This window comes from Salvelinus namaycush, chromosome 23 (assembly GCF_016432855.1).
Source record: "Salvelinus namaycush isolate Seneca chromosome 23, SaNama_1.0, whole genome shotgun sequence".
NCBI classification, from domain to species: domain Eukaryota; kingdom Metazoa; phylum Chordata; class Actinopteri; order Salmoniformes; family Salmonidae; genus Salvelinus; species Salvelinus namaycush.
In genome coordinates, this window is record NC_052329.1 from 39,523,629 (window position 1) to 39,551,125 (window position 27,497).

Sequence of the window (27,497 nt, forward strand, 5' to 3'; positions counted from 1 at the left end):
TGCTCTATAACCAGTTAGTTCATATGCCTTGACACTGTGATATATAGGCCTAAGGCCAAGACAATAAGAAGACAGTGGCAGAATAAATTCAACCACACTTTTGTTTCATCACAAAACCGGAGAGACACCTCTGTCTGGTGAAGTCCACAAAACATATTGAATGTTACAAACAGGTACATGACCTACAGCATGGTCAAGCAAGTACATTTTTCAAACATTTTGGGACTACTAAACAATTATTGATTTAGAACCACGGAAAGTTACAGCAAGTCGCAAAGAAAACAGGCTCTGCCTCCACTATTCCAGGACCATTTCAACTTTAACATAATCTAATCACCTCTGCTGAGTCATAATACAGTGACAACTAAAAGATACCAAAAAACGGTTTAGTCCAAATCAACGTAAATTAAATATGATGTGGCTGTCCATGGCCCTGATTTGTGTGTGTGTGTGTGGGGTCTATGACTGTGTCATACAGTACAAGCTTTTAGTTTTTGTTATCCTAGGCTACCTGGCTAAAATGCTTGCTTGCTAGACTAACTTCCTTTCATGGGCAACAATGTGCCAAGCCTACTCAGCTCAACTCAAATCAAGTGAACAGGTCTAGACTTTATAGTGAAATGCTTACTTACGAGCCTTCTTCCAACAATGCAGTTAAAAAAAATATGGATAAGAATAAGATAAAAGTAACAAGTAATTAACTACTACATCTAGCTATATGTTGAACTTCCATCATCTCAGTCCAGGGCCACAATGTATACATTAATGGTTGGATCAGAATCGCCACTATAATCATTTACTCTATACTGTATGTATTATGTATTCCTTATAACCACTGAGAATGATATGATGTGGTGACTGTGTTTGTCTTTATATGTGAACCTCAGCCCACTGACAAGCAGAGTCACTCCTAGGAAGATGAGCTCATGTCACAGGTTAGTCAACATTCTCTTCCACAGAAGTGCACATTTGACACAAACACCAAACCAACTCCTCAACACCCGGACATTGACATTTTACAGTTCCACCCCTACATACAGTGTAAACAGACAACACATAGGGGCGGTTTCCTGGACACAGATAAAGCATAATACTGGACAAAAAAGCATTTTATTTATGGCGATTCTCCATTGAGCTTGCTTTTTAGTTCAGAACTAGGCTTAATCTCTGTGTCCAGGAAACCACTCCATAATGTACTAGTCTTAGCGCTCGATCAGTATTTTGTGTGTCCTGGAGACATGCTACCTGTTGTGACACGTAAGTAGAGAAATAATCACTGTTGTTGAGTGAGCCTCTGTGTCTACCCCCACAGACAGCTGAGGCTTCCAGGAGGACTATGGAGGAAGTTGAAATACTTAGATTCAGCCAGTGGATTTCATTCAAGGCTGCCCTTAACCCACATCCCTACGAAGTATGTGAAACGCTACGTAGAGATGTGGCTTCAATGACACAGATCGCCAGCGAGCATACCTCACAAGCCGACTGCTGCAACAGATTGGAGAGAAGCCGAGAAACCAGGAGGCCCAGTCCCTCATCGAGCTGCTTTATCACTTTTGAACTTCTTATTGCTGGCTGACTTGTGCCATCCTCCACTTTTTACATTTCACCAACGTCCAGGCACCCATAAGTACGCTAACTGGTATCCATACCAGCTTCCTGAGGCTCAATATTGGAGGGGAGGTGCTGGACACGGGTGGAAATGTATCTTCTCTCGAGCACCAGAACTCATTGATGCTCTATGTGGTCCACACTGTGGGCAAACTGGACTTTGACGGAGTCAACAAAAAGCACACTTCCTTCTCCGAAGAGGAACAGTTTGTTGGGGGGTAAGACCAAAACAGACAAGGAACTGTGTCAGCAGGCCATGTTCCGCACTGATGTTTTCGACTTCTTTTTGGTGCCCTGCGTTGAGACCAAAGGGTCAGAGGTTGATGAAAAGAAGAAGCACTATGTGTTTGCCATTCCCGACATGCAAGAGTACCTGTCTGCTCTGTACACCGCCCTCGTGAGAACAAGACAGCTCTGGAGAAGCTGAGCAAAGAGGTGACCGTGGCCATCGGACAAGTGGGCGAAGACGTCAACACCCTCATCAGCATCATCTCTAAGTTCATCCCCCTCGGGGTCTTCGCTGTCTTCAACCTGCTCAAGCTCTTTCCAAGCCAGTTTGAGAAGATCAGCAGCCACAGCAAGGGCCGCATCGCCCGCACCCTGGTAGCAGAGATGTTCCACAAGGAGGACAGCTTCAACAAGGACGTGCTGGACCAAGTACAGCAAAGCCTGCCGGGAGTTCACGGCCCCCAGCCCCAGGAGTGCCCTGGACAGCCGGTCCTTCCAGCTCTACCCCATCTTCATGGGCGGCCTGCTTCACTACGGGAACCGGGTTCAGCTGGAGCAACTGGGCTGCAGCATCAAGAGCACAATGGTGGCTCAGATCACACGGAACCTCAAGAAGCACCTGGCAGCGGAGATTGTGAAGTGGCAGCCCTCTGAGGAACTCATGGTCCTCTACGAGGAACTCATGCTCCTCTACGAGTACCAGAATCCCAGGCTCACGGCAGAGGTCCTGCTCTCCATCCGCAGCATCAAGCTGTCCCCCTTGCGCATGACGCCCCTCAAGTGCTTCGTCCTGAGCTCTGTGCTGGCCTGTATACTCTTGAGGTACCACCTGGAGGAGCTGGACCTTTTTTTTCCTGTCATCTGACCAACGACCTGCTGACCATTCTGTGACCCGCCTTCTGCCACACCCTCAACCTCAACCCTCAACCTCAAGTAAGAGGAGGCTCGATGTGGGGGGCTTTAGTCAAGTCAACTTTTTTTGTTAGGAGCTTGGGAAATAGGATTCTCACCAACTCACAAGATTGACCTCTTGTATCTGTCCATGGTAACAGTCACTACTTACCACAGTAAACAGTCATATTACTAGTCTATTTTTACATATACCCACTGTTCACGCGATTGAGTTTTGTTATGATTTTCAGAATACAGATGGTAAATCGAAGGTGGCCCAAAGCCTTATCAGTAACACTCCAAATCCTCTATTTACTGAGAGGTGTACAAACATGCAGTTTGCCTTAAAATCATTAACTGCCAAGTGACATATCAGGTCCTGACTTGATCCATCCAGTATCATTCATGGTAGGTTTGACATTGTAGCCTAAATGTGTTTGACTTGCTGCGTAAAATGTGTACTGATATTCTGATGCTGAGTATCGAAAGGAAGGAGCATTGGGAGTAAAAGGAGACTTTACTAGCCATAATATAACCTTTGATATCTATCAGGTTTCAGGTATGACCCAGATGCAGACAGTGTCGATTTTCTAGTACAGGGGCAGGCAAACGACAGGTCAAAGTCAGGCAGAGGTCAGTAATCCAGACAGGGTGCAAAAGGTCCAGAATAGCAGGCAGTCTCAGGGTCAGGGCAGGCAGGGGTCAATAATCCAGTGAGGTGGTGCAAGGTATAGAACTGCAGGCAGGCTCAGGGCAGGCAGAAAGGTCAAAACCAGGAAGGACTAGAAAACAGGCGCAAGAACAGACAGGCGCATGGGAACAGCTGCTGGTAGGTTTCACGAAACAAAACAAACTGGCAACAGACAAACAGAGAACACAGATTTAAATACACTGGGGATAATGGGGAAGATGGGCAACACCTGGAGGGGGGTGGAGACAAGCACAAACAGGTGAAACAGATCAGGGTGTGAGATGTCTATTTTAGTGTTATCAGGTTATTGAGCCTGGCCTGCTCTTTGGTTGTGGTTGTAAAAAAAAAGCATTGTGTTACTTCATCAAGACCTGCAACATGGAGTTTAATCTGTGTTCAAGATTTTAATCTGGAGTTCACAAGTTTAAAAGGAGTGTAATCTGTGTTTTTTAAAAATATGTTATTGTTGTTCTATTGACAGTACCTGGAGGTTCGTGGTTTGCAGGCTAACACGTGTGTGGGCATGTGTTTGTGATAGCTGTGTATGTTTTTTGCTCTGTATGCTCTGTTGTCTCCAGTTTAATAGCCTGGGTCCTGAGTCCTGTATTCTCCTGAAAGATATACTAATTGACCCCAACAGTACTATTAGATCTCTACAGTAAGACACTGACTCTTTACCAGGTTTATGGCCTTATTGCCTTTTCTATGGCTCAAAAGGTAGACATTGGAAACAATAATATGGACTCATCAATGGAATTTACAACTTAAGTATAATTAAAGCTTTAAATAAATATTGCCTTATTTATTCATTTGCTTTGGTCAGAAAGGGGCAATTTCTCTAATTTAAGAACTTGCTCACTTTACACTTCAAATAAGATATTGAATGTATGAAGATACAGACAACTTGTCCAAATGAGTGTTGGTCTAATGTCTAACTAACAGATAACATGCTGCTTCAACCAGTCTTCACTTGTCCAGTCTGAATGCTGATACAGTGCCCTGTGACTGTCCCTCTGTAGCCTGTGTTATAACCCCCTGTTGATGTCCAGGGCTCGCTGTCTGCTGGACACCCTGCCTGGGAACCAGTCTCTAATGCTGCTGTCCCTGATGCACATGGGCATGGGCAATACAGGGGCCCGTGAGCTTGACGAGAGGCTCAACAAGCACACTGGCCTGCAGGAGCTCAACGTGGCCTACAACAACATCGGGGACAACGCTGCTCTGACCCTGGTGGACGCCTGCAGTGAGCACCCGAGCATCCACACTGTGCAGTAAGCTAATCATCACCGTATCAACATGTCCTGGAATTACAGTAAATGGGATTAGGTGGGGCATAAAATTATTCTGTGGGGGCCAGATTTTGCTCGTGGGCCTACAGCTGCAGACCACTATATATATAAAAGAAGAATTTACGTGACTCAACCACTATGGTTTCTTTAGTATTTTATTTGGGCTATTTTCTTTTCATCATGCACTTATTATGTATCGTCTGTTTGAATCAAATCGAACTTTATTTGCCACATGCGCTGAATACAACAAGTGTAGACTTTACCGTGAAATGCTTACTTACTTAATTAACCAACAGTGCAGTTCAAGAAGAAAATATTTACCAAGTAGGCTAAAATAAAAAGTAATAATCCAAAGTAACACTAAGAATAACAATAACCACAAGAATGTGTCTATATGTAGGTTAAGTGTATACATTAATGCCATTGTGTTCCACAGCTTGTACCAGAATCCTCTCAGCAACGTCGGGAAGCAGTCCCTGTACGTGCGAGAAGTCCCATTGGAGCAGGGAGGCACGAGGCGGCGCGTGAAGGTGCTGGCCTCCGTCACCGAATGCTCAGACGTCTCGGAGGACTGGCACCCCATCCTGAGCGTCATCAGTAAGAAAGCCTCGTCCTGGGAGCGAGAACTCATCTGGGAACAGCTGCAGATCTTCCACCGAGACCTGGAGTGGGGCAGGCAGCAGGCGCCAAGCTTCTGGGAAAGATGCACTTCCGCAGGGTGGAGAACGGCGTCAGGCAGACCCTGCAGATGCTACTGAAGAAGATCCCTACAGGGACTGACGAGAGTGCCAAATAATGGAAAAGCAATGTTTGGGGATTTTAACATGAGCCATGATGTACTGTATGTTCAATGTGCGGTATTCAGTATTTACAAAGTCTTCCACTTTCAACCATAGCATAAGCCCACGTATCCATAGCCTTGAAGAATTTTAGCATGTGAGAAGGGGAACAGCCAAATCTATGCTAAATTGATTGAATAACATATATTAATGGTGTGAAACAAAGTGTCCTTTTCAAGCATAAGTAGGAAGGTGTCGCATACCCAATTATGCAAGTAGATATATTTGTTTTGGGCCTCCTTGTGTACTCTGTGTTCCAAATTTGTAGTATTTTGTATTTTCTCCCAGTTTTTTTGCTTGCGTATGTCTGTTGGTGTTTAAGAGATATTCAAGTAGGTTTGAAAGGAAATGTGTTGTGTTTGTGCTCATTAATGAGTGTTTCGCTGTTTTAATTAGGAACAATCAATTGATCAAATGGAGCAACATGGATTGATGCTTGAAAATACATTAAGTGTTGCATGTAATGTATTCAGTGCAGGCTGTGCTGTGCTGCATCATCAAACCTCCTTTGCTTACAAAAAAATAAATAATCATAGTTTATTGACCAATAGGATTACTTTTTTGCTCTCGCCACAATATAGAGAAGTAATGTGCACTTTTATTAAATGAATTGAAGATCACCCATGAACTTCAAAGTCCAAATCAATGTCATTACAGTAGGTCTATTTTGAAATGAATTACATCAGGTTTAGAATGGACAATGATCTACTCAAGGTCCCCGCACCAACACATTGAAACCTGAGGGCTAACCTAGATCCTCATAGCATTTCCAGATAGGCTCATTGTGCCACTAATCAACCACCAACGTTTTGAACCATTCTTTCACCTGCAGTGTAGCACTCATGACCCCCAGTGGCCTTAACAATATTGTTTGTCAAATTGTTGGCATCAGCTTAAAGTTGTTTAAGCTCGTAAACCATTTTATGATAGCACTTATCTAAGAAACCTGGGGAGTGTTTAGTGTTGTGATGGGTTACCAGGTCTGGTCACAGGTTAGCTAAACATTAAGCCTAGGAGGCCTAGTGTTATGGTGGAGGAAGAAGGAGTTACCGTGTCAAATGCTGACATAACAGAGGAATCTTAACGTCCCAATCTGCTGTGCACCTTGCACCTCCACACAACGTCGGGCAGCCAGGAGGACGTCCAGACACAAGGACAGAGAGCAGCCATGAGGTACACCACAGGTAAGAGTCTGTTTTTCTACGTCTAGACACAAGGACAAGAGGATATAATGTTCAATGTACACGTTTTGGCGCAATGCCTTTCTCAAGACCAGTCTCCATTGTTTTCAATGTCAAGACACAGACATGCTTCTCCGTTTCCCAAGGCTGGTCTTGCGTTAGAAATCGAACGAGTACACAATATGAGATTTGTATATTCGAATAGCATTTTACATTACAATAGCCTTGTGAGTGTGTTCTAAAGTGTGTTTTAATCATTGGTGATTAAAGGTAGCCTTCTGTGTTGTGTGACAGTGCTACGAAGTAAGAAGTTTGATTCTAAAATGAAAATGAAGACTGTATTGTACATTCTTTGTGGTTTTTTTGGGATGAATAATGAATTGTTAACTGCTACCCCCTCAGCACACATAAATATGCTAGCCTACATTGACTGCTGAATCCAAAATAAACATGTTGATAGTCAACATACAACATGGGCAGTCCTTTCTAGGTCTACCTAATAATAGAGAATGAAAAAAGGCAGCATTCCTTTAGTAAAAGGCCCTGTGATAAAAGCTGTCCGGTCCCTCCACAGCTAGAATAATGACAGTCAGCAGATAGCTGGGAACATGACACTGCAGATATCACCACTAACAACCTGACAGCCTGCACAGACCTCTCCTTGCCAAGAGGTTGAATGTGGGTGTGTGTCGTCTCTCTCTGTGTGTCGTCTCTCTGTGTGTGTGTGTGCGTGCGCAACAGTCGAGCAGGAGGGGAAGGGAGGAATTCTGTATACAAACGAGAAATGCTTGTATAAGGACTGGCATGCTGGGGCGTGTGAGTGTGAGTGTCCTCCTCATCCTAATGTTAGTCATTAGGCCAGGTTAGGATATTCATGATGAAAGACGAAGCCAAACCTTAGAATGACGTTACAGTAATAAGTAATGAATGACTTGACTGTGCCTCTCAAATGCTATGCTGCGACACGGGTCTCAAGTTTTTCTCTCACTACGATTCATTCATCAAAGTAATCTGTAAGGACATTTACTGTACAGCTCAACATAGAAAAATAGAAGGGCTGGACGCTGGAGAGACGTTATATCTTTGAGCTAATGATCACCTTTGATTGTGTCCGGACAGGGCCTGGGGAACATACAGTGCCTTCAGAAAGTATTCATACCCCTTGACTTATTCTACATTTTGTTGTGTTACAGGCTGAATACTTTCTGAAGGCACTGGATTTCATTTGGAGATGAGTAACCTGGATGTTTGGACCAAGGACACACAGCCACAGGGAGAAGGTCATTCCTGCGGAGAAAACAAACTTGAGGGATTTTTCTTTTTTCTGTCATTCTAGGTCTTGAGGATGCAATGGAATTTCCAAGGTACGTTTTTTTGGTGGCTATGAATTGGACTAGAGACAATTGTCATAATACAAAATAGGACATTAGCGAATATGTCCTTAACACACATCCTTAAAGCCAATTCATGTTTAAAACCTTTTTATTTTCCTTACTCAAAGATTCACCTTCAATCCGAAAGAGGGGATCGACAATCCAGCCTTGGTCATCTCAGACGACCCTGGTAAGGTTTGAGAACGAACACATCCAAAATCATCCATCATTTCCCAACGAATGGAAGATGGTCTGACTAACAGTAGTTCATCAATCATAGTAATCAAGATAAGCCTGACTTCTTTAGGTATCCACACACAATGCCCATGCTATGTCAATGGCAGTGTTTTGTCTTGCCCTCCAGAGCCAGACCCCAGTCCGGTACCCCGCCTGTGCCAGATAAAGTGCAAAGAGGGCCAGAGTTTTGGCTTCCATCTGCGTATGGAGAGGAGCTGCCAGGGCTATGTTGTCCGCCAGGTGGATCCGTGGAGTCCTGCAGCGCTCAGTGGGCTCATGGACGGGGACCGTGTGCTGGAGGTCAACGAGGACTTTGTCGACAACATGGAGTTCCCCAGGGTGAGAACCAGACGTACCGTTATGCCAGTGGAATCATTGTGCACACGTTTCTTAAAGCTTTGGCACACAGATGTGAGTTCTGTATGTAATGTGGGTCTGCTTCATCACATGTGGGTCAGAACCAGACTTTAAGAGATCTGAGAGAACCTCTTCTCTTACAATGTTTCCGACAGTGTCCTCTGCACATAAAGCTGCCACACACTACATAAACAGGCTCCTGCCCTATGAGCCATTCTGGCTCGGACAAGGCTTACCTGCTTGGTCTAAACAGAGTCTTTGTTTCTTAGCTGCAGCATGTTCTTCTCGGAATGACAGGTGGTGCAGAAGATCCAGGCGTGTGGGCTGCAGCTGTTCCTGCTGGTTCTGAAGGGGGAGGAGTATAAGGAGGCGCTGGCCCAGGGACTAGACCTCCAGGCTCTGACCAGGACTTACCGAGGGGAGACGTGTTCCCGGCCCAGGCTGTGTCACATCACCAGAGACCCTGTCTTAGGTCTGGGAATCAGCATCATCCCCATTGAAGGTAGTTATGAGTTATTCATTCCGTAATCTTTTTTGGCAGATGATTTGCCAAACAGTAGGAAGGAGAGCGGGGGAGACGGGAAGACAGAAAAGCGTGGAGTCAAATTTGAGAAATGGCGGACTGTGGAATTGAACCCAGGTTATCAACCTAGGTTGATTTAGGGTTAGTCGAGAGACGGTCGAGAGATGATGAGATGTTTGCCACTCAATCAAACTCTGGCATCTTTCTCATCTTTTCAATATCAAAATCTTGTGCAGAGTTAATGTAAATTTTAAGGCCTGCGTAGTATGATTATGAGACTGAAAATATTTGGCATGGGCCCTGAGCTACACCATTGAGAGCATCTTCGCTCTTAGAAAATAGGGTTCCAAAAGGGTTCTTCGGCTATCCCGATAGGAGAACCCTTTTTGGTTCCAGGTGGGAACCCTTTTTTGTTCCAGGTAGAACTCTTTTGGGTTCCATGTAGAACCTTCTGTGTAAAGGGTTCTACCTGGAACCAAAAAGGGTTCTCCTATTCTACTAGATTGGAGTCCACCTGTGGTAAATTCTATTGATTGGACATCATTTGGAAAGGCACACACCTGTCTATATAAGGCCCCACAGTTGACAGTGCATGTCAGAGCAAAAACGAAACCATGAGGTCAGAATTGTCCGTAGAGCTCTGAGGCTGCCACACTTGGATCTGTTTCACCTGTCTTTGTGCTTGTCTCCACCCCCCTCCAGGTGTCGCCCATCTTCCCCATTATCCCCAGTGTATTTATACCTGTGTTCTCTGTCTGTTGCCAGTTCGTTTTGTTCGTCAAACGTACCAGTGTTGTCCCCCTTGCTCCTGTCTGTTTCTAGTTTTCCCAGTTTTGACCATTCTGCCTGCCCTGACCCTAAGCCTGCCTGCCATTCTGTACCTTGTCACATCACACTGGATTATTGACCTCTGCCTGCCCTAACCCTGAGACTGCCTGCCTTTCTGTACTTTAGGGGACTCTGATCTGGATTACCGACCTTTGCCTGCCTTTGACCTGTCGTTTTGCCTGCCCCCTGTTCTAGTAATAAACTTTTGTTACTTCGACACTGTCTGCATCTGGGTTTTCCCTAAAACGTGATAGTAGGAACTGGCCATGACTGACCCAGCAGACTCGGACCAGTTCCGCAACACCAGCTCCCACCAAGGAGCCACCATTGGAAGGCACAAGGAGTTGCTTTGTGGTCTTATGGAAGGGTTCCAGACCTTGGCCGAACGCCATGACCGAGCGTTGAACACATTGCTGGAGCAATTCCACGGATTGTCTGTTAGGCAGCCTACCATGACGTTAACCTCCCAGCCCCTCAGTAACTTGGCTGTTACCAGCAACGCCTCCCCGGACCACCCCGGTTTACTGGGAAATCTGCTTACCTCCCCCGGAATGCTTCGATGGAGTCGAGCACGTGTCGGGCATTTCTCGCTCAGTGTTCCCTTATCATCGAATTGCAGCCCTCCTCCTTCCCCTCGGACCGCTCTAGGATAGCGTACCTCGTCATGCTAATGTCTGCGAGGGCTCTCGCCTGGCCAACGGCAGTATGGGAACAACAGTCGGCCGTATGCTTCAGTCTGGAGGAGTTCGTGGCGGAGGTAAAGAAAGTTTCGATGCTCCATTGTCCGGGAGAGAGGCTGCCTGGAAGATAATCCAGCTTCGGACTCCCGCAGTGTGGTGGCAGACTATGCGGTGGATTTCTGCACGTTGGCAGCTGAGAGTGCCGGAACCTGGAAGCACTGTTCGACATGTTCCTGCACAGAGTTTCGGAGGAAGTAAAGGACACGCTTGCAGCCCGGGAACTACCAACGGATCTTGACTTGCTCATGGCCTTGACCATTCGGATCGATGGGCAACTACGGGAATGAATGAAGGAGAAGAGAGGAGATTCCACCTCGCCTCCGAGGCATCCCAGAGGTCCCCGTCGCCTCCGTTACCGAGAGAACCCAATGCTACCTGAGTTCCCCCGAGAGTCTCCGAAGTCTGCCGATTCACCTCTTCCCGAGCCAATGCAACTAGGCAGAGCTAGGTTGTCTCCAGCCGAACAGCTATACAGACTTCACACTAAGATTTGCCTGTATTGCGGGACTACTGGTAATTTTGTCTCCACCTGTCCACTAAAAGACCAAGCTCACCGGTAGGAGCGAGTACTCTGGTGGGCCATACGGATAACGTTTCCTCTCCCTGTACTCGCACCACCTTTTCATGCCATTTTGATGCAGCCCCTCTCCATTCCCATGGACGTTAGAGCAGTGGACGGGCGCTCTATAGGCCGGGTTACCCACAATACCACCCCCATCAACCTAGGTGTGTCAGGGAACCACAGCGAGATGATCCAATTCCTGCTTATTAACCTCTCTGGTGTAGCGTCCCACCTCGACAACAGCCAGTGAAATTGCAGGGCGCCAAATTCAAAACAACAGAAATCCCATAATTACAATTCCTCAAACATACAAGTATTATACACCATTTTAAAGATAAACTTCTTGTAAATCCAACCGCTGTGTCAGATTTAAAAAAGGCTTTACGGCAAAAGCACACCGTGCGATTAGGTTAGATCAGCGCCTAGCCACAGAAAACCATACAGCCATTTTCCAACCAAGAGAGGTGTCACAAAAGTCAGAAATAACGTAAAAATTTATCACTTACCTTTGATGATCTTCATCTGATGGCACTCCCAGGTCTCCATGTTAGACAACAAATGTTCGTTTTGTTCGATAAAGTTCATCTTTATGTCCAAATACCTCCTTTTTGTTCACGCGTTTAGTCCAGTAATTCAAATGCACAAGACGCGGGCACTAAGTCCAGACGAAAAATCTAAAAACGTTCCATTACAGTTCGTAGAAACATGTCAAACGATGTATGTAATCAATCTTTAGAATGTTTTTATCATAAATCTTCAATAATATTCCAACCGGACAATTCCTTTGTCTTTAGAAATGAAAAGGAACGGAACTCGCGTGACTAAACTAAAGGCTTTCAGCTTGACCCCTGATTCAAACAGCTCGTATCCTCTCCCCCTTCACAGTAGAAGCCTAAAACAACGTTCTAAAGACTGTTGCCATCTAGTGGAAGCCTTAGGAAGTGGAATCTGACCCCATAGACACAGTATATTGGATAGGCATTCACTTGAAAAACTACAAACCTCAGATTTCCCACTTCCCTGTTGGATTTTTCGCAGGTTTTCGCCCGCCATATGAGTTCTGTTATACTCACAGACATCATTCAAACAGTTTTAGAAACGTCAGAGTGTTTTCTATCCAAATCCACTAATAATATGCATATCCTAGCCTCTGGGCCTGAGTAGCAGGCAGTTTACTCTGGGCACGCTTTTCATCCGGACGTGAAAATACTGCCTCCTACACCAGTGAGGTTAAGTCTCCTCAGGTTCCTGTGGTATTGGGATTCTCTTGGCTCCAGTGACACAATCCCATCATTGACTGGACTGCTGGTGCCATGCTCAATGCCTGAAGTCAGCGCAGCCTGCCCCGGGACGTCTTTCTGGGGGCTTGGAAGTTGTTCCTGACCTCTCCAACCTCTCCGTGTTCAGTAAGGCCCGGCCATTTTTCTTCCGCCGCACCGACCCTATGAATGCGGGATTGACCTTTTCCCAGGCACCACTCCGCCCCGGGGACAGAGACCAAGGCTATGGAGACATACATTGAGGATTCCCTAGCTGCAGGGTTCATCTGTCCTTTTGCCTCCCCCACCTCCGCAGGGTTCTTCTTTGTGGAGAAGGACAAAACACTGCGCCTGTGCATCGACTACCGGGGCCTCAACGACATCACAGTGAAGAACCGCTACCTGCTACCACTCATCTCCTCGGCTTTCAAAGCCTCTCCAGGGGGCCACCGTGTTCTCCAAGCTGGACCTATGGAACACCTACCACCTGATGCGGATACGGGAAGGGGGTGAGTGGAAGACTGCCTTCAACACAACCAGTGGTCACTATGAGTATCTGGTCATGCATTATGGCCTTACCAACGCCCCAGCTGTGTTCCAGGCTCTGGTTAATGATGTTCTCCGCAACATGTTGATCCAGTTCGTTTTCGTCTACCTCGACTTCCTCGTCTTCTCCCGCTCCGGCCGAGAACATGTGCTCCACGTCTGACAGGTTCTCCAACGCCTCCTGGAGAACCAGCTTTTTGTGAAAGCAGAGAATTGAAAATTCCATCGCTCCATATCTCCTTCCTGGGTTACATCATCACTGCAGGGAGTGTACAGAGGGAGAGAATTAGAGGGAGCATGCTTAAATTCACACAGGACATCGGACAAGACAGGAGAAATACTCCAGATATAACAGACTGACCCTAGCCCGCCGACACAAACTACTGCAGCATAAATACTGGAAGCTGAGACAGGAGGGGTCGGGAGACACTGTGGCCCCATCTGACGATACCCCCAGACAGGGCCAACCAGGCAGGATATAACCCCACCCACTTTGGACAAAGCACAGCCCCCACACCACAGAGGGATATCTTCAACCGCCAACTTACTACCCTGAAACAAGGCTGAGTATAGCCCACAAAGATCTCCGCCACGGCGCGAACCCGAGGGGGCGCCAATCCGGACAGGAAGACACGTCAGTGACTCAACCCACTCAAGTGATGCACCCCCCTTAGGTACGGCATGGAAGAGCACCAGTAAGCCAGTGACTCAGCCCCCGTAATAGGGTTAGAGCCAGAGAATCCCGGTGGAGGGAGGGGAACCGGCCAGGCAGAGACAGCAAGGGCGGTTCGTCGCTCCAGTGCCTTTCCGTTCACCTTCACACCCCCTGGGCCTCTCAATCATAGGACCTACTGAAGAGAAAATTCAGTACTACTTCCGGCGCCGACAGAGACGGCCGCCTCGCTTCGCGTTCCTAGGAAACTATGCAGTATTTTGTTTTTTTACGTGTTATTTCTTACATTGGTACCCCAGGTAATCTTAGATTTTATTACATACAGTCGGGAGGAACTACTGAATATAAGAGCAACGTCAACTCACCATCATTACGACCAGGAATATGACTTTCCCGAAGCGGATCCTGTGTTTTGCCACCCAGGACAATGGATCTGATCCCAGCCGGCGAACCTAAACAACGTAAAAGGGGCAAACGGAGCGGTCTTCTGGTCAAGCTCCGGAGACGGGCACATCGCGCACCACTCCCTAGCATACTACTCGCCAATGTCCAGTCTCTTGACAACAAGGTTGATGAAATCCGAGCAAGGGTTGCCTTCCAGAGAGACATCAGAGACTGTAACGTTCTTTGCTTCACGGAAACATGGCTCACTCGAGAGACGCTATCGGAGTCGGTGCTGCCAGCTGGTTTCTTCACGCATCGCGCCGACAGAAACAAGCATCTTTCTGGTAAGAAGAGGGGCGGGGGGGGGTATGCCTTATGATTAACGAGACGTGGTGTGATCATAACAACATACAGGAACTCAAGTCCTTCTTCTCACCTGACTTAGAATTCCTCACAATCAAATGTCGACCGCATTATCTACCAAGGGAATTCTCTTCGATTATAATCTCTGCCATATATATTCCCCCCCAAGCAGACACATCGATGGCCCTGAACAAACTTTATTTGACTCTATGTAAACTGGAAACCACATATCCTGAGGCTGCATTCATTGTAGCTGGGGATTTTAACAAGGCTAATCTGAAAACAAGACTCCCTAAATTCTATCAGCATATCGATTGCGCAACCAGGGCTGGTAAAACCCTGGATCATTGTTATTCTAACTTCCGCAACGCATATAAGGCCCTCCCCCGCCCTCCTTTAAGAAAAGCTGACCACAACTCCATTTTGTTGCTTCCAGCCTACAGACAGAAACTAAAACAAGAAGCTCCCGCGCTCAGTTCTGTTCAACGCTGGTCCGACCAATCTGATTCCACGCTTCAAGACTGCTTCGATCACGTGGATTGGGATATGTTCCGCATTGCGTCCAACAACAACATTGACGAATACGCTGATTCGGTGAGCGAGTTCATTAGAAAGTGCATCGGTAATGTCGTACCCACAACAACTATTAAAACATTCCCAAACCAGAAACCGTGGATTGATGGCAGCATTCGTGCGAAACTGAGAGCGCGAATCACTGCTTTTAACCAGGGCAAGGTGACCGGAAACATGACCGAATACAAACAGTGTAGCTATTCCCTCTGCAAGGCAATCAAACAAGCTAAGCGTCAGTATAGAGACAAAGTAGAGTTGCAATTCAACTGCTCAGACACAAGAGGTATGTGGCAGGGTCTACAGTCAATCACGGATTACAAAAAGAAAACCAGCCCCGTCGCGGACCAGGATGTCTTGCTCCCGGACAGACTAAATAACTTCTTTGCTCACTTTGAGGACAATACAGTGCCACTGACACGGCCCGCTACCAAAACCTGCGGACTGTCCTTCACTGCAGCCGACGTGAGTAAAACATTTAAACGTGTTAACCCTCGCGGCATTCCCAGCCGCGTCCTCAGAGCATGCGCAGACCAGCTGGCTGGTGTGTTTATGGACATATTCAATCAATCCTTATCCCAGTCTGCTGTTCCCACATGCTTCAAGAGGGCCACCATTGTTCCTGTTCCCAAGAAAGCTAAGGTAACTGAGCTAAACGACTACCGCCCCGTAGCACTCACTTCCGTCATCTTGAAGTGCTTTGAGAGACTAGTCAAGGACCATATCACCTCCACCCTACCTGACACCCTAGACCCACTTCAATTTTCTTACCGCCCCAATAGGTCCACAGACGACGCAATCGCAACCACACTGCACACTGCCCTAACCCATCTGGACAAGAGGAATACCTATGTGAGAATGCTGTTCATCGACTACAGCTCAGCATTTAACACCATAGTACCCTCCAAACTCGTCATCAAGCTCGTGACCCTGGGTCTCGACCCCGCCCTGTGCAACTGGGGACTGGACTTCCTGGCGGGCCGCCCCCAGGTGGTGAGGGTAGGTAACAACATCTCCACCCCGCTGATCCTCAACACTGGGGCCCCACAAGGGTGCGTTCTGAGCCCTCTCTTGTACTCCCTGTTCACTCACGACTGCGTGGCCATGCACGCCTCCAACTCAATCATCAAGTTTGCGGACGACACTACAGTGGTAGGCTTGATTACCAACAACGACGAGACGGCCTACAGGGAGGAGGTGAGGGCCCTCGGAGTGTGGTGTCAGGAAAATAACCTCACACTCAACGTCAACAAAACAAAGGAGATGATTGTGGACTTCAGGAAACAGCAGAGGGAGCGCCCCCCTATCCACATCGACGGGACAGTAGTGGAGAGGGTAGTAAGTTTTAAGTTCCTCGGCGTACACATCACGGACAAACTGAATTGGTCCACCCACACAGACAGCGTTGTGAAGAAGGCGCAGCAGCGCCTCTTCAACCTCAGGAGGCTGAAGAAATTCGGCTTGTCACCAAAAGCACTCACAAACTTCTACAGATGCACAATCGAGAGCATCCTGTCGGGCTGTATCACCACCTGGTACGGCAACTGCTCCGCCCACAACCGTAAGGCTCTCCAGAGGGTAGTGAGGTCTGCACAACGCATCACTGGGGGCAAACTACCTGCCCTCCAGGACACCCACACCACCCGATGTCACAGGTAGGCCATAAAGATCATCAAGGACAACAACCACCCGAGCCACTGCCTGTTCACCCCGCTATCATCCAGAAGGCGAGGTCAGTACAGGTGCATCAAAGCAGAGACCGAGAGACTGAAAAACAGCTTCTATCTCAAGGCCATCAGAGTGTTAAACAGCCACCACTAACATTGAGTGGCTGCTGCCAACATACTGACTCGACTCCAGCTCACTTTAATAATGGAAATTGATGGAAATTGATCAAAAATGTATCACTAGCCACTTTAAACAATGCCACTTAATATAATGTATATGTATATACTGTACTCTATATCATCTACTGCATCTTGCCATCTTTATGTAATACATGTATCACTAGCCACTTTAAACTATGCACTTTTATGTTTACATACCCTACATTACTCATCTCATATGTATATACTGTACTCGATACCATCTACTGCATCTTGCCTATGCCGTTCTGTACCATCACTCATTAATATATCTTTATGTACATATTCTTTATCCCTTTACACTTGTGTGTATAAGGTAGTAGTTGTGGAATTGTTAGGTTAGATTACTCGTTGGTTATTACTGCATTGTCGGAACTAGAAGCACAAGCATTTCATTACACTCACATTAACATCTGCTAACCATGTGTATATGACAAATAAAATGTGATTTGATTTGAGAGATGAGTCTTCAATAAAGACTTAAAGGTCGAGACAGAGTCTGCGTCTCTCACAAGGATAGGCAGATCATTCCATAAAAATGTAGCTCTATAGGAGAAAGCCCTGCCTCCAGCTGTTTGCTTAGAAATTCTAGGGACAATAAGGAGTTCTGCGTCTTGTGACCGTAGCCTAGGTGTAGGTATGCATGGCAGGACCAAATCGGAGGGATAGGTAGGCGCAAGCCCATGTAATGCTTTGTAGGTTAGCAGTAAAACCTTGAAATCAGCCCTAGTCTTAACAGGAAGCCAGCGTAGAGAGGCTAGCACTGGAGTAATATGATCACATTTTTTGGTTCTAGTCAAGATTCTATCAGCTGTGTTTAGCACTAACTGAAGTTTATTTAGTGCTTTATCCGGGTAGCCGGAAAGTAGAGCATGTCACGTCCTGACCATAGTTCTTATGTGTTTTGCTTGTTTAGTGTTGGTCAGGACGTGAGCTGGGTGGGAATTCTATGTTGTGTGTCTAGTTTGTCTGTTTCTGTGTCCAGCCTAATATGGTTCTCAATCAGAGACAGCTGTCAATCGTTGTCCCTGATTGAGAATCATATATAGGTGGCTTGTTTTGTGTTGGGGATTGTGGGTGGTTGTTTCCTGTCTCTGTGTTTGTGTTCTGCACCAGATAGGACTGTTTCGGTTTGCCACACTTTGTTATTTTTTGTTCATTGTAAGTGTTCACTGTTTTTTGTTTAATTAAACATGTTGAGCACTGGCTACGCTGCGTGTTGGTCCGATCCCTGTTTCACCCCCTCTTTTAGTGAAGAGAGGGAAGGCTGCCGTGACAGAGCATTGCAGTAGTCTAATGTAGAAGTGACAAAAGCATGGATTAACATTTCTGCATTATTTTTGGACAAAATGTTTCTGATATGTTACATAGATGGAAAAAAGCTGTCCTTGAAATAGTCTTGATATGTTCGTCAAAAGAGAGATCAGGGTCCAGAGTAACGCTGAGGTTCTACACAGTTTTATTTGAGACGACTGTACAATCATCAGATGAATTGTCAGATCAGAAGATCTCTTTGTTTCGTGGGACCTAGAACTAGCATCTCTGTTTTGTCCGAGTTTAAAAGTAAAACATTTGCTGCCATCCACTTCCTTATGTCTGTAACACAGGCTTCCAGGGAGGGCAATTTTGGAGCTTCACCATGTTTCATCGAAATATACAGCTGTGTATCGTCCGCATAGCAGTGAAAGTTAACATTATGTTTCTGAATGACATCACCAAGAGGTAAAATATATAGTGAAAACAATAGTGGTCCTAAAACAGAACCTTGAGGAACACTGAAACTTACAGTTGATTTGTCAGAGGACAAACCATCCACAGAGACAAATTGATATCTTTCAGACAGATAAGATCTAAACCAGGCCAGAACTTGTCCGTGTAGACCAATTTGGGTTTCCAATCTCTCCAAATCAATGGTGTCAAAAGCAGCACTAAGGTCGGGGAGCACGAGGACAGACGCAGAGCCTTGGTCTGACGCCAATTAAAGGTAATTTACCACCACCTCAGTGCTATGATGGGGTCTAAAACCAGACAGGCATTTCGTATACATTGTTTGTCTTCAGGAAGGCAGTGACTTGCTGCGCAACAGCTTGAAGGTTTAGAGACCATTACTATTTTCATGAATGTCTCAGGAGATATAGGATTAAAAAACTTGAGTGTCTCCCTTGATCGTAGGTCTTGGCAGTGTTGTGCAGACTCAGGACAACTGAGCTTTGGAGAAATACGCAGATTTAAAGAGAAGTCCATCATTTGCTTTCTAATGATCATGATCTTTTCGTGAAAGAAGTTCATGAATTTATCACTGCCGAAGTGAAAGCCATCCTCTCTTGGGGAATGCTGCTTTTTAGCTAGCTTTGCTACACTATCAAAAATAAATGTTGACTTGTTCTTATTCTCCTCAATTAAGTTGGAAAAATAGGATGATCGAGCAGCAGTGAGGGCTCTTCGATATCGCACAGTACTGTCTTTCCAAGCTAGTCGGAAGACTTCAAGTTGGGTAGCACCATTTCCATTCCAATTTTCTGGAAGCTTGCTTCAGGGCTCTGGTATTTTCTGTATACCAGGGAGCTAGTTTCTCATGACAATTTTTTTTTAGGGCTGCGACTGCATCTAGGATATTAAGCGAGATTAAATTTAGTTCCTCAGTTAGGTGGTTAACCGATTTTTGTACTCTGATGTCCTTGGGTAGGTGGAGAGAGTCTGTAAGGGCATCCATGAATCTTTGAGTTGTCCGAGAATTTATCGCACGGCTTTTGATGATCCTTGGTTGAGTTCTAAGCAGATTATTTGTTGCGATTGCAAACATAATAAAATGGTGGTCCGATAGACCAGGATTACGAGGAAAAACATTAAGATCTACAACATTTATTCCACGGGACAAAACTTGGTCCAGAGTATGACTGTGGCAGTGAGTAGGTCCAGAGACATGTTAAACAAAACCCACTGACTGGATGATGGCTCCGAAAGCCTTTTGGAGTGGGTCTGTGGACTTTTCCATGTGAATATTAAAGTCACAAAAAATTTGAATATTATCTGCCATGACTACAAGGTCCGATAGGAATTCAGGGAACTCAGTAAGGAACACTGTATACGACCCAGGAGGCCTGTAAACAGTAGCTATAAAAAGTGATTGAGTAGGCTGCATAGATTTCATGACTAAAAGCTCAAAAGACAAAAATGCTGTTTTTTTTTTTGTAAATGGAAATTTACTGTCGTAAATGTTAGCAACACCTCCGCCTTTGCAGGATATGCGGGTATATAGTCACTAGTGTAACCAGGAGGAGAGGCCTCATTTAACATAGTATATTCTTCAGGCTTAAGCCATGTTTCAGTCAGGCCAATCACATCAAGGTTGTGATCAGTTCATTGACTATAACTGCCTTGAGTCCTCCCGGGTGGCGCAGTCGTCTAGGGCACTGCATCGCAGCGCTAGCTGCGCCACTAGAGACTCTGGGTTCGCACCCAGGCTCTGTCGCAGCCGGGAGGTCCGTGGGGAGACGCACAATTGGCCTAGCGTCGTCCGGGTTAGGGAGGGTTTGGCCGGTAGGGATATCCTTGTCTCATCGCGCACCAGCGACTCCTGTGGCGGGCCGGGCGCAGTGTGCGCTAACCAAGGTAGCCAGGTGCACGGTGTTTCCTCCGACACATTGGTGCGCCTGGCTTCCGGGTTGGAGGCGCGCTGTGTTAAGAAGCAGTGCGGCTTGGTTGGGTTGTGTTTCGGGGGACGCATGGCTTTCGACCTTCGTCTCTCCCGAGCCTGTACGGGAGTTGTAGCGATGAGACAAGATAGTAATTACTAACAATTGGATACCATGATAATTGGGGAGAAAAGGGGGTAAAAAAAAGACTAACTGCCTTACTTACATTAAGTAGCCCAATTTTGAGACAGTTTTCAACCAAATATATAGTTGTGAGACTGTTGTAGAGCTCATCACTCCCCCTAACTGGGATGGGGCCAGAGACAATTATTCAATGCCGACACATCTTTCTAGCTGATTTAAACGCTGGAGTTATGTTGCACTTGGTGATCTCTGACTGTTTCATCCTAACATCGTTGGTGCTGACGTGGATAACATTAATCCTATACCCTCTACCCTCGCCAGTTTTAGCCTTAGCCAGCACCATTTTCAGATTAGCCTTTACTTTAGTAGCCCTGCCCCCTGGTAAACAATGTATGATCGCTGGATGATTCTTTTTAAGTCTAATACTGCAGGTAATGGAGTCGCCAATGACTAGGGTTTTCAATTTGTCAGAGCTAATTGTGGGAGGCTTCGGCGGCTCAGACCACGTAACAGGTGGAGGAGAGACCAGAGAAGGCTCGGCCTCTGACTCCGACTCGTTGCTTAAATGGGAAGAACTGGTTAAATGTTTCTGTCGGCTGAATGAGCGACACCGGTTGAGCATTCCGACAGCGTTTCCTTCTAGAAGCCAAGAGAAAATTGTCCGGCTGCGTGGACTGTGCGAAGGGATTTATACTACTATCTGTACTTATTGGTTAAATAGATGCTGTTTCATCCTTTCCTTCACTTAATTTACCCTTGCCTAACGATTGCATCTGAAGCTGGGCTTGCAGCACGGCTAACCTTACCATAAGCAGATAGTTTTGTGCATGTCCAGATAAAGCGTCCGAGGTGAAAAAGTAGAGCGAGGGAAAAATAAAAATATAAAATGGCTATTAAAAATTCGAACGTAAAAAACGTAAAGTTGTCAGGTAGCAAAGTAGCGTCAGCAACAAAGTAACAACAAACCGCACAGCAGCACGTAAACAAGTCCATCGGCCCTTTTCTCCATCTACAAGGTCATTAGCCCCTCTGCTGTTCGTCTTCTGTTGCCCCGTACCCTCCGTATACAACCCACTTTTCATGTGTCTAGAATCAAACCCATGTTTCACAGTCTCCTGTTCCGCCATTCTGCCTGCCCTGAACCTGAGCCTGCCTGCTGTTCTGTACCTTGTCACACCACACTGGATTATTGACCTCTGCCTGCCCTGACCCTGAGACTGCCTGCCATTCTGTACCTTTTGGACTCTGATCTGGTTTACTGACCTCTGCCTGCCCTTGACCTGTCGTTTTACCTGCCCCCTGTTCTAGTAATAAACTTTTGTTACTTCGACACTGTCTGCATCTGGGTCTTCCCTAAAACGTGATAGAGACAGGATTGTTGCGAGGCACAAATCTGGGGAAGGGTACCAAAACATTTATGCAGCATTGAAGGTCCCAAAGAACACAGTGGCCTCCATCATTCTTAAATGGAAGAAGTTTGGAACCACCAAGACTCTTCCTTGAGCTGGCCGCCCGGCAAAACTGAGCAATCGGGGGAGAAGGGCCTTGGTCAGGGAGGTGACCGAGGACCCGATGGCCACTCTGACAGAGCTCTAGAGTTCCTTTGTGGAGATGGGAGAACCTTCCAGAAGGACAACAATCTCTGCAGCACTCCACCAATCAAGTCTTTATGGTAGAGTGGCCAGACGGAAGCCACTCCTCAGTAAAAGGCACATGACAGCCCGCTTGGAATTTGCCAAAAGGCACCTAAAGACTCTCAGACCATGAGAAACAAGATTGTCTGGTCTGATGAAACCAAGATTGAATTCTTTGGCCTGAATGCCAAGTCTCACATCTGGAGGAAACCTTAGACCATCCCTACGGTGAAGGATGGTGGTGGCAGAACATGATGTGGGGATGTTTTTCAGCACCAGGGACTGGGAGAATAGTCAGGATCAAGGCAAAGATGAACGGAGCAAAGTACAGAGAGATCCTTGATGAAAACCTGCTCCAGAGTGCTCAGGACCTCAGACTGTGCGACGGTTCACCTTCCAACAGTTCAACAACCCTAAGCACACAGCCAAGACAACGCAGGAGTGGCTTCGGGACATGTCTCTGAATGTCATTGAGTGGCCCAGCCAGAGCCCGGACTGGAACCCGATCGAACATCTCTGGAGAGACCTGAAAATAGCTGTGCAGCAACGCTCCCCATCCAACCTGACAGAGCTTGAGATGATCTGCAGAGAAGAATGGGAGAAACTCTCCAAATACAGGTGTGCCAAGCTTGTAACGTCATACCCAAGTAGACTCGATGTTGTAATCACTGCCAAAGGTACTTCAACAAAATACTGAGTGAAGAGTCTGAATACTTATGTAAATGTAATATTTCTGTTTTTTATTTGTATTAAATTAGCAAAAATGTCTAAACCTGTTTTTGCTTTGTCATCATGGGGTATTGTGTGTAGATTGATGAGGGAAAAAACTATTTAATCCATTATAGAATAAGGCTGGAACCTAACAAAATGTGGGAAAAGTCAAGGGGTCTGAATACTTTCCGAAGGCACTGTACATACACCAACACACACATGCATATTGACGCCACACACATACTGTACACGCACACAGACACACTTTCACACTTTTCACATATGCTGCATCTACTTTGTTTATTATCTATCCTGATTGCCCAGTCACTTTTACCCCTACCTACACGAACATAATTACCTCAACTACCTCGTATCCCTGCACATTGACTCGGTACCTTGTACATAGCCTCGTTATTGTTATTTTACATACTTTTTAACTCTGCTTTGTTGGTAAAGAGCTCGTAAGTAAGCATTTCACGGTAGAGTCTACACCTCTGTTGTATTCGGCGTATGTGACAAATATTGCCGAAGAGAGGATCTCTGTGGAGATGTTTGTTTGTGTCTGTTTTTATCTCTCCAGGTCAGAAGGGTCAATACATGTTGAGCACAGTAAGTGAGGGTCCTGCAAAGAGGGCAGGGGTGCGTAGCGGAGATAGACTGGTGTGGATCAACGGTGCCATGGTATCAACGCTCACCCATTCAGCTATCAGTAAAATGGTAAGCATACAGGCCCTCCTTCTCAGAACTGCTCTTGGTAAACAAACCCACATGGCAGATGTGTGTGTGTGTCTCTGTGTGTGTCTTATTATGTCTGTGTGTATGTGTGTGTGTGTGTGTGCACGTGCAAGCATGTTCCTCACTTCTCCCTCAAGTTTATCTCTGTGTACTGCTCAGGTGAAGAAATGTAGCGTCCATGTGACCATCCTAGTCATCGACAGAGAAAGTGAAGCGAGCTACATCCGACGGAAACTGCCCATCTTGCCTATCATGGCCGGCTCTCACAACCTGCCACACAGACCCACAACGATGCATCTGGTCCAGGGGTCAGATGGATACGGCTTCTTATTACGACAAGAGAAGTTGACTTCAGGGAGGCGTATTGGTGAGAATGATGCACACACATCATCTAACAATACACTTTTTTTGATAGAAACTTCCATTTGTATAAGCATGCATGACCATGTTACAAGCACCTACTATGACCACCTTATAATATCTTATTATCATCTCTTAATGATCCTAACTAAATAACAGTCATTTTAAGTCCGTAGAAAATGTGCTGCATAGAAAGACATACTATACACATTACAAACCTTGTAATAGGACATTAGAAAGACTCGTACATGCTTATAACAAGTAATAAACATTATACCTGCTGGCTGAGCTGAATTGTTTGTTGTTGGGTCCAGCTAACTTACTCCGTGAGGTGGATGTGGGGAGTCCAGCAGAAGAGGCTGGTATGCAGGATGGAGACTTGCTGCTGGCGGTCAATGGGCAGCCTTCAGAGTCTATGGAGCATGAGGATATTGTCAGGGCAGTGAGGAAGAGTGGCAACCAGGTTAGCCTCACCACCATGCCCATACACGGAAGAGACTTCTACACACAGGTGTGTAAGTGGACGGAGGTCATGTGCAGTTTGGAAATGAGGAGTTATGCAAGTTCTGGTGTTAGAATACTGATACTGTAGTCAGTAGGATCCTCTGAGTTCTCCTGGATTTTATTTTATTGAACCTCACGAGGAAATGACAGTAAGATGATGATTATGTTAAGATGTTGCTGAGATCAATGCTGACACCAAATACAAGATTGTCTAAGAATTATGTCAACTAAAAACACCTTCCCAGTCAAAAACAGTCTATTCTGTTCCCAACCGCAGTTGGGGCTATCTCCCCTGCTATTCCATGAGGACAGTCTGCCAGAAGGAGAGAGGATGAGGAAGACACAGTCCCCTTGCACTGAGATTCAGGATGGGCTGAGTAAAAACGAGCATGGCTCACTTCCTTGTCCAAGACTCTGTGTCCTCGAGAGAGAAGAATCAGGCTTCGGGTTTAATCTGGGCTGTGTTCAACATGAGCCAGGGACTTTCATAGGCCAGGTATTCCTTCGAACATCAACACCATAACGCCCTTATCATCGATCTCTCGCTCATTTATTTGTTGTAATCTCTATCATTATGTTTCCTGACATAAATAGGCCATTTGAAACATCCCCAATCAAAGTTGTGCTAATGAGTAACAGCTATCATCAATCAAAAGTTCCCGATATTGATCTGCTGTGTTGTTTTCCACATGCATCGCTATAATGAGGAGGGCAGGTGTTGAGATGGTTCTATGAGAAATGAGTTGCACGGTTACAGTTTTCTTTTGTCCTCCAGGTGGTGGTAAAGGGCTCAGGACATAGGGCCGGACTGTGGGAAGGGGATGTGGTTGTGGAGGTGAATGGCCAGAATGTCGAGAATGAGTACTTCGAGGACGTTGTGATGCTGATAAAGAAGAGCGAGTCGTCTTTGAAATTACTGGTTGTGGAGAGGTCAGGGTATGAGAGACTCAAACATAGTGGGCTTCCAATCACTCCTGGGGTCATACTCCACAGCACTCAGGTGAGGAACACTCACATGCATGCACTCACACACCCACACAGATACAAATATTAATACTACAGATTGAGATAAATAATACTTATTAATCTAATACGTTGCAGGTTTCAGAGAAAACAAATGAGGCTTTCTTGTGATGGAATGCCGAGAAGTGATCCAAGTCGTTATGAAGACAACATTAGGCATCTCACCTAACAGAGGATCTGGCACTGGCACAGCATCAACAACAAACAGCTGCAGTCATTGGGGGCACTGCCATGGGGAGTCTACTTCCATCTGAAACAGAGGATGTAATCCCTTCGCTCCACATCTCCCAATCTCACATGTCCTCTTTGTCAGGACTGTGCCGATAGAGCTATGCTATGACCTGCTTCTTGCAAAGGAGGATTTGCAGAGTAGATTGCACACCGTTTCAATTAGTAATATCTCATGTGTATATGATGGGATAATGAAGTTTAGGTTTATTCTAAGGTGAAATCAGGATAAATAAAATGGGAAAAACATCAGTGAGGCTCAGTTGAGAATCTATGATCGGTATTGTATGCGATGATTCAAAGAGGTGCACAAAGTTTAAAGATCTATCACTAAGCACTTGACGAGCCATACAAATGCATAAAACTAGTTCAATCTACAGTATATAGCTATGCAAGTATAGTATAAAATTATGTCTTGTTTATTTTGAGTATTTACATTTTTGTACTTGTACTGTGCTGATCCTTGTCTGTGTCATCAAACACATGATAAAACGTCCATTACAAGCTGAATTCTGATGGGTAAAGGTGGAAGGAGATTCAGTGAGTATCTACAGTGCACGCACAAGACCTACTTTAGCCTTTGCAGAATTTCATATTAAAGCAAATTCCTAACATGGATTCCTTCGACATCTTTACCATTACACCAAGAGAGGTCTTAACCTCTTGACGAGGTCATGCAATCACTAAGGTCGCACTCGTGCATTGAGTGCTATTCAAGCTCACCAGCCTGCCATTTCCTCATCGTCACTATTTCTGCTGCAATGATCTGAGGTTTAGTTTATCCTAGATTTAGTTGAGGCCTACCTTATCAGTCCCGACAAGGATACGCGGAGAGGAAACCTATTTAGACTATTGAAATAAACCCCTGGATAGTGCAATAGCTTCGTGGTGGATGACTCGGCGTATGCGAACGTGGGCGGGTTTCTTAAGGGAGCATGACAGCAGCAGGAAGCTTGATAGTGAGTTTCCTGAAGTCTCACAAGGAGATGGAAGACATGTCGGAGGACCGGGCGAGGAAGAGGGTGGATGGCGAGAAGAATCGAGACAGAAAGAAGGGCGCAAGGTACAAACCCAAACCAACTGCAAAATACAGAGTACTTTCTCCTTTGGGTCAAGTACAGGACAGAAAAATGCATGTTATTCGCCTGAAGACCATGAGCAGTCGATGGATAGTGAACTTGAAATTGATCCTGACAAAAGTGAGGAGAAAGAACCTTCGTCATCAGGTGAGGTGAAGGCTTCCGAGAAAATTCCCAAGTTGACTCTAGCACAGTGGGAGTACGATTAGTGGAGAAAGTGGATCCATGCCTTTGGCCTACGCGTTTGTGGTATCAGTCTGGGTGAAGAAGGAGTTGGCTTCTGTCAATTAGGTCAAAGTATCCAGAGGTAGACATGTGTTAATTTTTTGTGTGTCTGCTGCTCAGATGGAAAGGGCGCTGCGCTTTTCGAGACAAAAGTGGTGTCCTGCTTTGCTCTCCAGCACCATTGAAAGGAGTGATAACTGGGGTGGGGTTTG

The 27,497-nt window shown here is 45.9% G+C and overlaps 1 protein-coding gene and 1 pseudogene across 1 annotated transcript; both read left to right on the forward strand.

Annotated features, from left to right (window-relative positions):
* Positions 1-918: 918 nt before the first annotated feature.
* LOC120018679 lies at positions 919-5,503 on the forward strand (annotated as a pseudogene).
* A 2,720-nt stretch (positions 5,504-8,223) lies between these two features.
* pdzd3a (PDZ domain containing 3a) lies at positions 8,224-26,093 on the forward strand (the record flags this gene model as incomplete). Its single annotated transcript, XM_038961880.1, has 9 exons — positions 8,224-8,290; positions 8,465-8,676; positions 9,010-9,196; positions 23,712-23,848; positions 24,026-24,233; positions 24,541-24,737; positions 25,008-25,226; positions 25,506-25,730; positions 26,067-26,093. Coding segments are annotated over 9 exons (1,479 nt in total), but the record flags the coding sequence as incomplete, so codon positions are not given.
* Between the last annotated feature and the right edge of the window lie 1,404 nt (positions 26,094-27,497).